At 35.8% G+C, this 13,872-nt stretch overlaps 1 protein-coding gene across 21 annotated transcripts in view; it reads left to right on the top strand.

The window, feature by feature from the left end:
* SOX5 (SRY-box transcription factor 5) overlaps positions 1-13,872 on the top strand; it is a 1,155,824-nt gene that overhangs the window by 1,125,353 nt on the left and 16,599 nt on the right. For all 21 annotated transcript variants that reach the window (XM_049885159.1, XM_049885162.1, XM_049885160.1 and 18 more), the window contains one exon: positions 13,569-13,677. In XM_049885159.1, the coding sequence (XP_049741116.1) occupies positions 13,569-13,677 (109 nt within the window). The remainder of the gene's footprint in view (positions 1-13,568; positions 13,678-13,872) is intronic.

Below are 13,872 nucleotides of genomic sequence, written 5' to 3'. Positions count from 1 at the left end.
TGGGTACGCAAACCTTATACACATTAACTTTGTTTTATGTTTCAAATAGCCGACGTGGCTGTCCCAAGTCACTCAGAAGGTCTTAATTCTGAAAAACGGTAATTGGACAGTGAAAACAGTTAGAGATGTGAAGTTAAGAAAGAATGTTTTTAAGTGGTATGTACCAAAACACACAATAGAAGTCATTTTTACTGAAACACATTTTAATTGAAAACTCCTAAAAGATTTCTCATTTCTTTACTTTTTTGGAAGTGTTTCACCAAACCCAAGAACTGTGTATGTCAGGTTTCTTGGAAACTCTGGGACAGTTTTTTATAATTGTCATCTCTGGTTAATTATAGCCTGATTGTATATTCAAATAATGTTATCTTTTACCACACAGCTCTGTTACAGATTAGTGTTATAGATGAATAAGTAAGCTCAGGTAGGAGGAATCAGAAAGAAAACCCTCATGCATTCATTTTATAAAAAGCATCACTTTGCCTCATCATCACCCATATGGCACAGTTTTGACCATCCAATTAGCTGCATACTCAACTTCTTGACCTTTTGCTTGAACATATAGAAAGATCTCCTAATAGGAGATCATAAAAACCTCAGTTTGTACCCTGGTCCCACTAGTCAACTTTAATATAATAGAGACCCAATCCATTCAATTGAAATGAGGAATAGAATAGAAGTTTCCCAGCTTATTTCCCTCACTCCAAATGCACTTATGCTAGTAAGAGTGTACCTGTGCTGTAGTGTCTCCTGGAAATCTACTTTGCTGCATTTATCAGGAAATCTAATGCAGTAGCCTAAACAAATAGTGATTAGTTTTCTCACATAATGGAATTTAGGATATGACATTGGTGGTATTAATTCATTGGCTCAGTGATGCTATGGTTAAAATCTCTATGATTCTTTTGTGTTTTTTTCCCTTAGGGTTACAAAATGGCTACTGCGACTACAAATATTCCATTATATGAAGGCAGGCCGATTTAGGAAGGAAAAGTAGTTTTCTCTGCTAAGTTCAGCCTTCTAAGGGTCAGCAGTTCAAATCCACCAGGCACTCCTTGGAAACTCTATGGGACAGTTCTACTCTGTCCTATAGGGTCGCTATGAGATGGAATCGACTGGACAGCAATGGGTTTTATTCTCATAGGGAAGTTTCACTGTCCTCAAGCTGACTTCTCCAAACATCTCATTGGCTAGAATCTGATCGTATGCCAGCTCTTAAGATAATTACTGCCCAAAAATAGAGACTAAATTCATCATAAATTATTTTCTTCATCTGAACTAGAGACCTTATCCTATCCTCCCTGAGAAAAGCGATATCTTGAGCTCAAAGGTTATGTTAGCAGGAAAGAAAAACAGGACCAGAATGACTATTGGATAGGAAAAGGCCATTGTCTGTCACAGCTACATTATAAAAATGATATCAAACCTCACAGTTATTTCCATCATGAAACAGGTTTATTTTGTTTGTTTTATATTTGTTATCCATCTATCTGTGTTCTTTTTCTCTTCACTGTTACACATCCATGACTTTGTACCTTGTCTCTGATTTATAAAGAGTTAAATTACGTACATAGGAGCATGTGTATGGGAAAACATGCTTGATAAGAGATTAAACCTATGAAAGCATGTTCTATACACATTAAGATCAACTTCTAGATTGCTTTTCTTATGTAAAATGGATGTCACTGACAAAAATAAACCTACAAACATATGCAGACATTTCTTAAGGTAGAGAATTTATTCACCAAATATTGAGTACCTACAGTATACCTGGAATGTAAATACATACACAAGCCACGGATTCCTTTATAACTGCAAGGAAGAACAGCTAGGAAAATATCTTATTTTTCCATTTGAAGCTCAGTAGGAATTCTTTACAAATCTATATAGAATAAGGTGAAAATTTGGTGAATAAACATTTATAATTTAAATAATAATTTGCTCAATAATGACACCAGTTTCTTTTTTAGCTTATCATCAGTCTCACCACAGACTATGTAAGCTGATCTGTAAAGCAAGGTTAATTTTATTACATAAAACTCTTGGCACTTAGAAACTCTTCCATTACAACCACCTCTTTTCTGCCATTGTCAACGCTTTTCTTTCCCTTTAACAGAGTGCCAAACATGAAATGACAGTGACCAATGTTGACTTAATGTGGATGTTTAATAATGAAAAAAGTGTGTCAGTCCCAGCATTAGTTACAAATGGCAGTAAGTGTATCGGATGGCAGCCTTGTAATAATTTTACATCCATCATTCTTTCCTGATGCTTCGCTGGCCGTGTGATGGATGGGGCCAGCAGTGTTAACTCTTCAGAAACTGGCAGTGTACCTAGTTCAGCATTATCTAACACATGCTCCCTCCCTTAGATAAGGAGAAGGCATGTGAGGAATTGTGAATAACAGGTTTTGCTTTGAAAAAGTGAGTATTAAGGAACTCATGCCTCTGCTTTCAGTGGGAGATACTACGATTAATGATTATGGATGGTTTTGTAGATATTGCCATTAGGTAAAGTGACTCAGTGGAGTCAAGTTAGAAAAGATAGATTTCAGTGGTTAGGGAAAAGACTTTGAGGGACGTAGGTGTGTTTTTAGGTTAATCCTTCAAGAGGGAAAAAGATCATGTGAAGAATGTGGTACAACTCGGAGCTTTTACTACCGTGTGTGTGCTTTAAAAAAAATGTTCTCAATCATCAGAGTCCTCTGGTTAGAATTGGCCTAGGAAGAAATTAAAAAAAAAAAAAAAACCAAGGCATTAATATTTTGCTTTTATAAAAGTAAGAGTATATTATTTTTAATCTCTATATTTGTATATAATAACTTGATAACTTTAAAAGATACACAAAATCTGAAGCACAATATTTGCCTTTTTATTATTGGAGTCTCTCTCCTCTGAACATTTATATAAAATGGGTGGAGAACTGCTTTCTAGGCAACTGATTATTAGAAAACCTAGACCAGCCTTTATATGTGCATTTGGCATTTGAACCTGAGGTTTTCTTTTCTTTTGTTTTCATTCATGAAACCTTCTTAATTCTGAGTGTCTTAGCTAGGGAACACTTCTTATGGGACAGGAGGGGAGAGGAAAACCCCTTAGTGAATATTATCAGCACAGAGCAGCCAGTTTTCAAAGACCATGACAAAAAGGCAAATAGGTATTATGTCATCATCCATCCATCACTCTATATGTCAGCCTTTCAATAATTCCAATCGACATTCTCGACGGGCTGGTGCAAGTTAAAGGGGCTGTTTGTTTCTAGAAATTGAGTATAGGCTGTCTATAGCCTTTTGTTCCAGATGGTTTTCTTCTGTGTCTTTTCATTTCTTTCCTTTTCTTTCTTCTCTTTTTGGGGGTATTTAATTGAAATACATGCCGAGTTTGTAGACTGCAAAGATCAGAGCTGTTTTCGTCCAGCAGTGGTAACTATGCATTAAACATTTTGATTTGTTTGAGCTTGAAGTTTAGTCCTTTTTTGCCATTTGCTTCATGGAGTTTGTGTATATTTACAGCCTCTGCATTTAATGGCCACATGCCTTATTTTCACAGATGGCCAGTGGAAGACTTTTTCTTTCTCTTAGTATAGCCCACTTTCAGTTTTGCTACATTTGTCACAGTGCCACTACTTGCAGCTAGCAAGTGCCCACGCTTGGTGGGGAGCAATTATGGTGTGAGTTTTTAAGGAGCTTTTTAAAGGGTTTTTTTTTTTTTTTTCAGTAAACTTTTTATGGTTTAATTTTCAAGCCTGGAAAAGCTGTGCATGTTTTCAAACAGAGAGTCTTGTGTTCCTTACATCATTCTGGTAGAGAGGTTAGTGCAGGAGGGTCCAATAAAATGAGACACACAGAGCATGCCAAATTAGACTTTCAGGTAGATAACCACAGGCCTCTCTGATGATTAAAACTGTCTATTTGTTTGAGGGTAGGAAGATATGTTCACAATACTGTATTCATGAATAAAGTTTCAAAACACTGGAGAGAGAATGGTCCAGAGATTTTAAAAGTACATTTCCATGGTACATAGAAAAAAGACTAGAAGGATACACAATAAAATGTAAATAATAACTGTTAAAATGCCAGGGTTGTAGTTTTATATGTTTATCTCCACATCTCTGAATTTCTGAATTTTCTCTGAGGAAAGGAAGAACCCCTGTTATAGTTGGACCAAAAAGGTTGTTTTTAAAAACCACACCTATCAAGAATGGTCTTTTCTTCCCTTCTCTGCTCTCTTCCGCCTCCCCAGGACTAATTAGTTCTGTCTTCAAGCCTTTTATACATGGAGGCACTGAAACAATGAAAAGGAAATTTGTTTTTCAGTTACCCTCTTACATTTAGTAGATGTATTCTTCAGTGTGATTCTTTACAGACACTTTCAGCAATATGGATTAAAAATTATCAAGAAGATATTCTGAATTTAGCATTTATTTGAAAAGGTCCCATTCAATCTTTCCAATCACGTATCTTTTCTTTTACAAATGAGAAAGACATATGACTATGAATCGTAAGAGTGATAATGGCTGTCGATATTTATTTTCAGTTTTACAATTTTCAGTATGCTTTCACATCATATTTCGATATCACACTTTAAGATAGAGCAGTATTTTTATCTCCATTTCAAATTTTTTTTTAAAAAAACTTGAGTTTGAGAAGATTAGATTTGTTCAAGTGGTAGTTCAGCTTTTGAACCCTGAAGTTCACACTTTTTTTCCCTGAAATCCACTGAAAGGCATTCCAGAAAGTAATCTAGTGTCTTATTAGATTGGCTTGTTTTGGTCATCTGTACTCTTTGGTACATTATTGAGGCTTTGTTATAAAAAACCTCATTTAAGCAAATAGCATCTCCCCAAGTTCTTTATCAGTTCTCTGTTTCTTCTTTTCCTACTCCCTTCCTATCTCTTTGTCACTCTCTCATCCCTTAACTAAAGGATAAACCAGGGGAAAAAAAAGAATATGTTCAGTTGTATTCATTTTGCCCCTTGTGGTGGTTTTGATAAAAAACGTGATGAGGTTTTAGCTGTCCATTAAAATGAGAGTTTAAATACGCCTTCTAATCTCTCTTGTTCTCTCCCTTACCTAAAATGACCACAGATAATTGAAAAGTGAACAATTGCCCTGATGTGCCTGATTTTATTTGTCAGACCCAGCATTTTTGAGCTGAGTGATGACTTTTTTTAAAATAGTCCAATTATATTTATTTTATTGAGGTAACTACTGGCTGCTAAGGCTACATTTGTAAGAATGCTGACAGTTTTATAGCTTTTATTCCATGAAAAGGAAAAATGAAAGAGAAACGTGCTATACCTCTCTGCTGCTCAGTAACTGAGTTACCCATTGTTTATGGAACAGTTACCATCAGACAACAGTTTAATGTTTACATCTGTGCAGCCCTCCCACCCACCGGATGTCCTGTGTAGGTTGTGAATTCTGTTATTTTTCTTTGCTGGCCTCTTGTTTTTCTCATATTAACCCTTTGGTTTTTGACTCAGTGTATTTAGTCAGTATGTCTGTGTGTCCTGGTTTAAAATAATAAGAAAAGCTTTTTTTAGGTTTTGGTTGGATCCTCACCACATATAGTAAAAAAGAGACATGTGAAATCCCAAATCTTAGTTTTACTTTTCTTGGTTTCCTACTTCCACATGTACAGACCATAAGCTTCACCAGAAGAAATAATAGAAACAGTATTTTACCACAACAGTAATTCATGTGTACCTTTTTTGTGAATGATTTTTCTACAGATTCATTAAGAAGCTTTTCTGTATATTACACATCAAGGCTTAGGGACTGAATTAATAATGTTGAATTCGGGCACCTATGTCTATCACAGAGTGCTGAATCTGTGAGTCTGATTACTGTTGGACAATCTCATAAAATATATCTCGATAGCCATAATTTTTCATTTTATCATATTTTGAAATATCTTCTTCGAATTTAAGAAAATGAGTATAGAATTCTTAATTATAAATGAAGTGGCTTAAGTATTGCTCCTGATATTAACAACATTTGAAGAAATTATTTATAAAATTATTTATAGATAGAGAAAAAAATGTTTTATGTTGTTGTTAGTTGTCAGTGAATCAATTCTGACTCATGGCATCCCCATGTGTGAAGAGTGGAACTTCTCTATAGGGTTTTCTTGGTTGTGATCTTCCAGAAGCACATTGCCAGGCCTGTCTTCCACGGTCCCTTTGGATGGATTCGAATCACCAGCCTTTCAGCTAGTAATTGAATGCTCACTCATTTGCGCCACCCAGGGATTCCTATAGTTTATACAGTTGTCAAAATATCTTAGTCTTGTTTTAAGAAGTGTAGTTCAGAAGGACATAAAATCATAGAATTGTAGGTCTTAAAGGAGATGAAAAGAGCACTTAATCCAACCCATCATCTGATGCTGAATTGCCTCTCCAATCTCTCTTGTGTACCAGGAAGGTAGTTGTATGACCAATACTTGAAAACCTGCAACAAAGTAGAATTGGTTATATCCTTATATAGCCCATTCAATAGATAGACAGCTCTGACGACTAGATAAATCTTTTTTCAATGGCCCAATATCTATCACCCAATAACTTTCAACTGTTGGTCAGTGTTCTGTCTCTTAATTACATATGTCCAAAGTCTGTCCACAAATGACAGGTATTGATTCTACTTCAACACAGAAGTTCTTAAAATATTTGAAGACAACAGCTGTTATCTATTCTTCCCACCCCACTCAAATATTTTCTTCAGAATCTTGTACAATTTCCCTCTTATGATGACAAGGATATTGATAGTTGCATAATCCAAAACTGAACAGATATCCAAACCATCATGGTCATTGAACTTTCCTGGTCTGCATTCTAGGACCTATGATCTGAAAAGAAAATTAAATCATTATAACATTATTTTTCTTAGTGAATCCATACTAGCTTCTTGTCACCACCTACTCTTAAGTGTTCTTAACTAACCCTGGTAGCAGTTGTTTCTATCTTTTTTGTAAAATACGTGAAGTGCTCAGGCCATTGTTCTTCAAATCCCTCTCTTCATTTATGAAAATCAAAGTTAGCTACCTGTCATCAACTTTCTAATATTGAGTCTCTAAAAATCATTAATAGGGAAATACCAATTTAATCCACAAGTCATTTTGCTGTCTTGGAAAGTTATTTATCTGGACCAAGACTCTTGAACTCATTGAAGTTGTGTTTTCCCTACTAAAACTTTCTACCAGTCTTCAGCTTCACAATAAACCCAAAAAACCAAACCCACTGCTGTCAAGTCGATTCTGACTCATAGCAACCCTGTAGGACAGAGTAGAACTACCCCATAGTTTCCAAGGAGTGCCTGGCAGATATGAACTGCAGACCTTTTGGCTAGCAGCCGTAGCACTTAACCACTACACCACCAGGGTTTCACAGTACTTCTTACTAAAACTTGATCCGCCGGTCTATTTTAATTTGATCATATTGCCTGAATGAAACTAAGTAAGTTGTAAAATATTCAGCCATAGTTAGTCTTGAACAAATTTTTTCTTGTTCATCTCTCGTTATCACCCAGTAGTTTTCCTATAAACTTTTCATGAGAGGAAATTAAATTGTGGAACAAAAGTTTGGATGCCACCTCATGATTTCTGGTGCTGTGGGGCAGGGGGATCTCTGAATTTAGAAGAGGAAAATTAGTATTAGAAAAGGCTGGTTTTACGGATAAATGGACTAGAGGACATGTGCACACACTTCCAATCCATTAGCATATATATCTCTGTGATTCTCTGATGGCAAAGTATTCCTAAGGGATACCGTCCCACAGTATCCTAATGGATAAATTCATACTTGACAGGGGAAAATTAGCAAAAGATCTCTTCAACTTGCATTCGTGTTGGTGTTATAGGGAGGGGTGTGTGTGTATGTAATTTATAAAAAAAAACAAGAAAGCCTTTTCCCCATTTGTACCATTAGATTACATGGGTGGAGGACTATTTTCTAGAAAATGGAGACCTCAGATAAGGAAGAGTAAAACTGAAAGCTTGAGGGGGTGGATACATGCATTGTTTCTTCATATTTTACTTACGCTGATGAAAACAAATCTCCACCTGATAAATCATTATGGTGTTATAAATAATCTTTCATCTCCTTTGGTGGTCTGTGAGGTTCGTATAACTGGAGGGTGGAAAACCTTTTTTGATCCTTCCTTCTTCCCGTGTTATTAGTATAGTAGGAAACCATAAAAAGTGCAGCCAGAAGGGGTTTAACTGTTACTGAGTCAACATTTGACAGGCTCCCTCTATTCTGTCATTTCATGCATGTGCTTTTTATGAGTTTTATAGCTTTGTGAGCTTTATTTCAGGGATGTCCATTATGATAGCTGATCCACAACCCATCTCTCTCTTTGTGTATATGAAGGGGGTGGGGGGGAGGATGGGTGCAAGGTCATCACTAAGATGAATCCCAATTTCAGAGACTAATAGAGGAACCACCTACTCATGCACTGTTTAATTTAGGATTAGGTAACTAAGGAAATCTCTGCCTCCTCTAAGGTACAATGTTTTGTGTTCTTTTGTTTTGCTTACTCTTTGAAATATCAACAAAGGACATCCATTTATGCCTTTGCAAACAATGAATTTTGAGGGCTTTTTTTTTTTAAGTTGAACTAGTATAATAGGGACATTTTCAATTTAAATATATGCTGGACTTTTGTTATTACATTATAATTCATTGTGCCTGAGAATTAAATGGGAAAAAATAATAAAAATGATTAAGTGCATTGCAGTAGATAATGGACAAGAGACAAAAAAAACTCAAATTTTAGAGTTATGAGCAAAGTTCTCCTTTTTAATGTGTGTTTGTCAAGTACGCTGGCCATATAAAAAAAAAATAGAACAGGGGATAATAACCATAACAGTGTACTTAACACTCATATTGCATTAACTATTCCTCCAATTCTCATGTTAGGAAGAATATTTATCTTTCCAATTTTCACACTGGCATTTTTTTTTTCTAATATTAAAACCCTATCTTTATTTTTTCAAATTTGTAAAAGTCTGTTATATATTTAAGCCCCATTTTATAAATTAGGATTCTAGTACTCAGGGAGGTTAGTTGACTTTTCTTAAGGAAATATAGCTAATATGTATTGGAGAATTTGATTGAGAAGTGTTGTCCCTGATGCCAAAATCCATCATGTTATAACTTCAGATAGATACTTCTATTATTCCTTGTGGCCATTTGCCATCCCAAATGGTTTTTGGCATAGAAAGTACAAATCTACACTGACCACTTTTAATCAACTAATTTCCCACATCTCTTAAATATTTCTTGGCTGTCCTTGCTGATTCCCTCCATAGCCTGGTATCTTACGCAAACATAATACACATGCTGATTTCTGTCAGGAAGGTCATTGGAAAAGCCACAGAGCCCAAGAACAGCTGCCAAATTTCCTAAATGAAATATTAATACATTAAAAATACTTCTTTGAATGTTGAGTTTTAGAAGTATTCCTTTGACCCCAAATAACTATATGGTCTAAAACTTTTTCTTCTGTAAATGATTCAATCAACTTGGGCCGTCGTTCAAGCCAAGATTGAATCAGAACTTGTTTCAAGTAAAAACAGGTTTAACCTGATGTTTGCTCTTGATCTTAATAAACCTGCAGTGTCGTAAAAGATTCTATTAGCCAGATAGGACTCATCTTTGCAAAGAAAATGTGGCTATCAAATTGCTAGTTTTTATTCTACAGAGAAAGTACAGGCCTTGTTTGACCTTTGTTAATAAATTCCCAAGAATCTGATTTTGGCCACTTTGTAGTAATTTATCTCTCTGTGTCCTTTACTCACAAGGATTACTCAGGGCAGTTTAGAATATTGACCAATATTTCTGTAAATGTTTTAGTTTTCTTCGATTTTTGCTTTCTTTCTTACAGAAAAAAGGTAAGGGAGAGAAAACCAGCAAACCCCCTCAGTTTCAGATCAGCATTTGGATGGTAACGAGAAGAGTAAAGCAGAAGTGCCACACTGCATTTTTGTTCCAGAACACTGATCTTAAAGTAGGGGTGTGGGGTGCTATTTTTCTGTACAAATTCCTGACTAATGTGGTTTGAATCAGAGCCAGATGGAACTGAAAGTATAAGGTTGGTGAAAAGCTGTCACCTGTGCCTATCAACTTTTATTTCCTGCCTCCCAAATACAATTTCTTTGGTGTTTCCCATTTTCAACATCTTTGCATTTACCCCATTCCTATCTGATACCTACTGCCCTTATGTTGCTTCAGCTACCTCTGTGTGGAAAGGAGTAATCTAATGATAAGAACTCTGAGAATCCAGATATTACCTTTTCTGGTAATATTTGCATGTTCAAAAGAGGCTTTTAGAGAGGATATAATTTAGCCCAGAAAACGGATTTCTAATGGTTGAGTTTGAGGCACAGTAATTCATAGGTGGACTCATTTGGGGAGAGGAGAGCTGAGGATAGTTGAGATTAGAAGGAGTAGGGTGGGAGGAATCAGTTCAATGTACACATCTGTGCTCTGTACCACTTGGCTGAATCCTTTACGCTGAAAATTGAATTTAAATATTTGCGAACTATTCTTAAATTCATTCCTCTGGTGGTTCAGTATATTATCTAGACTTTCTTATCCACATATAAATTTATGTTTACCTCTCTATGTAAAAACTACATACAAACTTTAAAGATAGGATTAATTTTCATATGGAATTATATGGTAACTATCTTCTACTTGGTTATTATTATCTCCCCCTTACATCAGTTCCTTTATGTCTTCTTGATTTATGGCCAGCTGTTGTTGTCGTTTTTGTTGTTAGCTGCCATCGAGTCAGTTCCGACTCATAGTGACCTTATAGGAAAGAGTAGAACTGCCCCGCAGGGGCAGTTCTGACTTTTTGGTTAGCAGTCAAGCTCTTAACCACTGTGCCACCAGGGCTCCTGTAGTCAGCTAGCATTTCTATATTGTGGCAGTCTTACAGTTTGATTTACATGCTATTGTAATGTGTTGGAGCCCTGGTTGTACAGTGGTTAAGACCTTGACTGCTAGCCAAAAGGGTGGCAGTTCAAATCCACCAGCTGCTCCTTGGAAACCCTATGGGGCAGTTCTACTCTGTCCCATAGGGTTGCTATGAGTCAAAATCAGCTCGACAGCAACGGATTTGGTTTGGTTTTGTTTTTGTAATGTGTTTGTAGATCCTGGGTGTTGCAGATAGTTAGCTGTTAACCTAAAGGTTGGAAGTCAGGGCCTACCCAGAGGCACATATTAAGAAGGGCTTGGCAATCTACTTCTGAAAAAATTAACCGTTGAAAACCCTATGGAGCATAGGTCTACTCTGATACACATGGGGTCATCATGAATTGGAATAGATGCAGTGGTAATGGGTTTTTGGTTTGGTAATATGTTTTAATTAAAAATACATGGCATGTTATCGAATCACCTTTCCTTTTTTCCTTTTCATATGACTGTTAGCTTAAATGACTATAAACGGGTAGCATAAAAAGCCCAGTTTAATTTGTTGACTTACATTATCTCCCAGTGACATCCTCTTGAGAAGTATCATAACCTCCATTTTTTCGGTAATTGATTGAATCATTTTCTTATGCCATGTGCTTTAGATATGGTTAGTTAAAAGTTACTTATTTAAAGACTGATGTGACTTTCCTGCTCATTATTTGCTAATTGTAGCCTCTCAGTAAGATGACACATGATCCATAGAGCTCAACTCAGAACCTTGAGATTTATTTAATATTTTATTCTTTTCACACTCCGATTGCCTGCATTTTGCTTTTTCTTCTTGAAAGACTTTACTTCAAAATGGAAAATGCTCTAGAAAATATGTAACACTATTGCAGTATACAGTGTTAAATCAAAACTTGAGAAACAATCTATGCCCAGTACATTCTGCATAGATAGTGCAGTAGAGTCTTCATTGACCTGGGGACTATCAGATCATGTTGATGGAATGTGGTTTTTTTAATGTAACTGTCCTCTGTTTTAACAGCTGCATTCACTATAAAAAGAGATTCGGTTAAGCTGGTATCCTTGGTGCTCATGAGCTCAGCTGAATGTATACAGCAGACTCTCTCAGCAAAAGAAATCTAGAACATACAATGCACCCGAAATCATCAATTTCACATGTAAAACAAATTGGTTCAGATTCTACATTTTTAAATGGATAATTTATTTTAACTTTAGTAGCATATAATCCTATAGAGTCAAAGTTTATATAAGCATTTGTTTCAGCTTTAGTACTAGGTAACCCTGTGCACCTAAAGTTGATATAAATTACTTAATGCTTCCAGTTTCACTACTGTATTTTATACTGATTAACAATTAAAATTTTTTTTTATTAAATCGTGTACAGACTTTGATGAATAGTATAGGCGTTCCAAGGCCGCTGACTTAAGAGAATTCTTTATCTAGTGTGTGCCATTGTAATATCGCCAGAGATTTTGTAGAAGTAAAGCATCTGCTCTATTGAGAATTTCAATATGGTATTGGGTTTTTGATAGAAACATTAGTTGGGTGCTTTACTGGTGATAAAATATCTTAAACAGTTGATTATTTTCCATGGACATTTTATTGTGTTAATAGCAGTTCTGCAGTGTGTGGTTTACCTGTGTTCCTCAGAAAATAAGGTGAATAATTATAAAGAGACTTGAGCCAATTTCATGAGATCCAGTCGATGCTTTCCTTAAAATTGTTTTAGAACCACATCATTCTCAGAACAATGGCACAGAGTTGTAGAGAATGTTATAAACTTTTCACTATATGCTTTTTCTGTTCTTAAAATTAACCCATTTCTTAATTTGGAAGTAACTTAATACCTACTGTGGTTTATATTACACATTATATTTGCCCCTGAAAATAATTTAGTTGATAATGCCATGTTCTCCATGAATGTAAATCTTGCACTGCATTCTTCTAAATGACTTGATATCTTTACAGATCTAATTTTGGTTTATGTGTATCTCAAATAATTCGACAACTCAATATTTTGGCTTAGCAATCCAAATGAAATTGTGGTCCAAGTAGCAGGCACTCACACTGGATGTACAGAGACTTGACAAGCAATTAGCAATGAATATTTAAGCATCTTCATTACCCTTGCATGAGGAATGCAGATGGCATTTAGGGAGATGGCAGCCAGAGGGCACTACTGTGAATTATGTTTCTATCATTAGGTCACCTGACTATTGGAAGACTTTCTCTGGGCGCCATGCCACTCCTATACTTCTATTGCCTGGCTGGAAATAAAGCAGACATTCCAAATGTTTTAAAACAGGTTGCTTCCATGAGATTTCTATGTGTGTTTCGTGATTTGGGAAAGCTGTCGCCAAGGATTCCAGCACATGTCCTTTAGGCAGACCAAACCCAAATGCCAAGACTTTAGAGGGGTTCTAGAGAATCAAAATTCCTTCAAAAATCATGCTGATCATTTGCTTCAGTTACCTTGGTATAATGTGCTGAACATGCAAAGGGGAATAAATGAATATCCACTGCCTTCCAGAAGCTAATGTACTATGTATGGCTCAAGAAAAAAATATCTTTGAATAATTCTAATTTCCAGATTGAGCGCTCATTAAAAATTTCTCTTTTTTAAGGAAAAAACAACACTGGAGAGTCTGACTCAGCAATTGGCGGTTAAACAGAATGAAGAAGGAAAATTTAGCCATGCCATGATGGATTTCAATATGAGTGGAGATTCTGATGGTTTGTGAAATTGCTCTTATATATGTATATATTTCAATAATGTGCAGAAGTGTCTATTTCATTCAGATTAAAACTACTGAAAAACGGGCAAGACCTCATACTTGATATTTCAGAAGGAGCTCTCATGTGTCAGCAGTCCCCATGTGCCAAATACTCTGCTGAGTGTTTTGTGTGAATCATCTCATTTAATCCCAA

The sequence above is a fragment of the Elephas maximus genome, chromosome 4 (assembly GCF_024166365.1).
Source record: "Elephas maximus indicus isolate mEleMax1 chromosome 4, mEleMax1 primary haplotype, whole genome shotgun sequence".
Taxonomy (NCBI): Eukaryota; Metazoa; Chordata; class Mammalia; order Proboscidea; family Elephantidae; genus Elephas; species Elephas maximus.
The sequence above is the reverse complement of the archived record's forward strand: the minus strand, read 5'-3'. Positions and strand labels throughout refer to the sequence as shown.